The sequence below is a fragment of the Eimeria necatrix genome, genomic scaffold (genome assembly GCF_000499385.1).
Source record: "Eimeria necatrix Houghton genomic scaffold, Enh_scaff869, whole genome shotgun sequence".
Classification (NCBI taxonomy): Eukaryota; Apicomplexa; class Conoidasida; order Eucoccidiorida; family Eimeriidae; genus Eimeria; species Eimeria necatrix.
The window spans coordinates 1-2,500 of NW_013654672.1; the positions used below are offsets into that span (position 1 = coordinate 1).

The 2,500-nt window shown below is 62.8% G+C and overlaps 1 protein-coding gene across 1 annotated transcript in view; it reads left to right on the forward strand.

The window, feature by feature from the left end:
- Nucleotides 1–1,771: 1,771 nt before the first annotated feature.
- The window catches only part of ENH_00080200 (ATP-dependent RNA helicase, putative), a gene marked incomplete at both ends in the record, with an annotated part of 1,631 nt that continues 902 nt past the window's right edge, over nucleotides 1,772–2,500 (forward strand). The window contains 3 exons of the mRNA XM_013583250.1: nucleotides 1,772–1,855; nucleotides 2,061–2,184; nucleotides 2,399–2,500. The exon at nucleotides 2,399–2,500 is cut by the window's right edge and continues 178 nt beyond it. Coding sequence (XP_013438704.1) covers nucleotides 1,772–1,855; nucleotides 2,061–2,184; nucleotides 2,399–2,500 — 310 coding nt within the window. The remainder of the gene's footprint in view (nucleotides 1,856–2,060; nucleotides 2,185–2,398) is intronic.

A 2,500-nucleotide genomic window follows, 5' to 3' on the forward strand; every position in this document is an offset into this window, starting at 1 on the left:
TGCTGCTGCTGCTGCTGCTGCTGCTGCTGCTGCTGCTGCTGCTGCTGCTGCTGCTGCTGCGCGAGTGGCCTCATGGCCTCTGCTGGAGCGCGGGGCTGCTGCTGCTGCTGCTGCTGCAGGGGGGGAGAGCCGGAAAAAGGAGAAGCAGCGGCTGCGGCTGGGGATTGGAGTGCTGCTGGGGACTCCGGGGCGGCTGCAGGACCACTTGAGCAGCACCAGCAGCTTGCGGCTGCTGCCGCTGCTGTGTCTGCTGCTGGACGAAGCAGACCGGCTGCTGGACTTGGGCTTTGAGGCGAAGTTGCGGTGTATATACACCGCGTGCCTCAACAAGATCCACCAGGAGCAGCAGCTGCTGCAGCTCCGCCGAGAGGCTGCGGACGAATGCGCCGCCCTGCAGCAGCAGCAGCAGCAGCAGCAGCAGCAGCAGGGAGAAGCCGAGGGCGACAGTGACGATGAGCAGCAGCAGCTGCAGCGGCTGCGCCGGCTGGAGACGGAGCACGAGGGCGCGGACGAACCCGCAGCCGCAGCCACCAGTCCCACTACCAGCAGCAGCAGCAGCAGCAGCAGCAGCAGCAGCAGCAGCAGCAGCAGCAGCAGCAGCGAGGCCCCGTTTCAAGTGGCAATGGCCTCAGCCACGCTGACCCCCTCAGTGCAGCGGCTCGCAGCTTTTTGTCTTCGCCGAAAGCCGCAGTGGGTGTCTTTGGCTCAGGCTGAGACGGGGGAGGCCCGCATGGCGCAGGTGCAGCGGCTGCTGCAGCGGACCTTCAAGCAGCAGCAGCAGCAGCAGCAGCAGCAGCAGCAGCGGGAGCAGCAGGAGCCGGAGGAGGGGGGAGAGGGGGGCGGGGAGCAGCGGGAGCTGCAGCGGCAAGAGCCGCTGACCCCGGAGCTCGAACGGAAGATCATTGGCCGGCTTTGCTGCTGCAGCATGCCTGCTGCTGCTGCTGCTGCTGCTGCTGACAGCAGCAGCAGCGAGCCGGGGGCGCTGCCGGCCTTCGACGTGCCGCCGCAGCTGCAGCAGTTCTTCCTCGTCTGCAGCCCGCGGCTGCGGCTGCTGCCGCTGCTGTCCTTTTTGCTGGCAGCAGAAGCAAACAAGAGGAAGTTAGTTGTCTTCTTGTCTTGCTGCGACCACGTGGAGTTCCTTTACCAGCTGCTGCTGCGGCTGCGCTGGCCGCTGCTGCTGCAGCACGACCGGCAGCAGCGCCAGCGCATGCAGCAGCAGCGCCAGCTGCTGCAGAAGCTGCATCTGCAGCAGCGCGAGCAGCAGCAGCACCTGCAGCGGATCGCCGCAGGCATCAAGCAGCACAAAAAAAACGCAACCAAGCAGCAGCAGCAGCACGCCCCAACAGCAGCAGCAGCAGCAGCAGCAGCAGCAGAAGAGGAAGATGAACAGCAAAATGATGAGCTAGCTGATGATGATCTTGGCCATGAAGACCCTGGACTGTGGGGCCCTTTCGTGCTGCAGAGTCTTGAGGTTTTTAAAATCCACGGGGCTATGAACAGAGACGACAGGTGCGGGGCGTTGCTGCTGCAGCAGCAGCAGCAGCAGCAACTGCAGCAGCAGCAGCAGCAACTGCAGCAGCAGCAGCAGTGCTGAGATAGGAACTCCAAGCAGAACTTTAAGCAGCAAGCTGACACAGTGCAGGGTGCAGTTGGCTGCTCCGTAGCTGCTGGCCGCCACGCGCAAACGTGCAGGGCTTAGGGTTTAGGGAATAGGGTTTAGGGTTTAGGGTTTAGGGTTTAGGGTTTAGATTTTGTGCGCAGAATCGGGTGCATGGATGAATTTACAAAACTTACCGGGGAGGGGGCGGTGCTGCTCTCGACAGACGTAGCGGCCAGGGGCCTGAACCTGCCCGAGGTAAACCCTAAACCCTAAACCCTAAACCCTAAACCCTAAACCCTTTCTTCGTGGCCCTTCGTTTTGCGGGGGCCGTTGACAGCGCGTGCGGCTGGCGGCTTCGGGCCGCAGTTTGCGATCCTGGCCTCAGGCCTCAGACTCAGTGGCCAGGGTTTAGGGTTTAGGGTTTAGGGTTTAGGGTTTAGGGTTTAGGGTTTGGGCGCAGGTGGACTGGATACTGCAGTTCGAACCCCCGCAGCAACTCGAGGAGTACGTACACCGCATCGGCCGCACGGCGCGCCTCGGCAAACAGGGGCGGGCGCTGCTGTTTCTGTTGGAGAGCGAGAGAGGTACCTAAACCCTAAACCCTAAACCCTAAACCCTAAACCCTAGGCCGTAGCTGCGCAAGCATGCCTGTGAGCGCTGAAGCGTCAGAAGCAGGTGAGGAGCTGCTGCTGCTCTCCCGCTGCCTTCAGTGCTGCTGCGGCCTTTGTGGGGGCCTTGGCCAAGGGCTGCTTTAGGGTTTAGGGTTTAGGGTTTAGGGTTTAGGGTTTGGCGCCGCAGAGTACGTCGACTACCTGGCCTCCCGCGGCCTTAAACTCAACGAGCTGTCCACCGCCCGACTCTGCGAGTCGCTGCTGCAGAGGGCACCCCCCAACGTGGGCC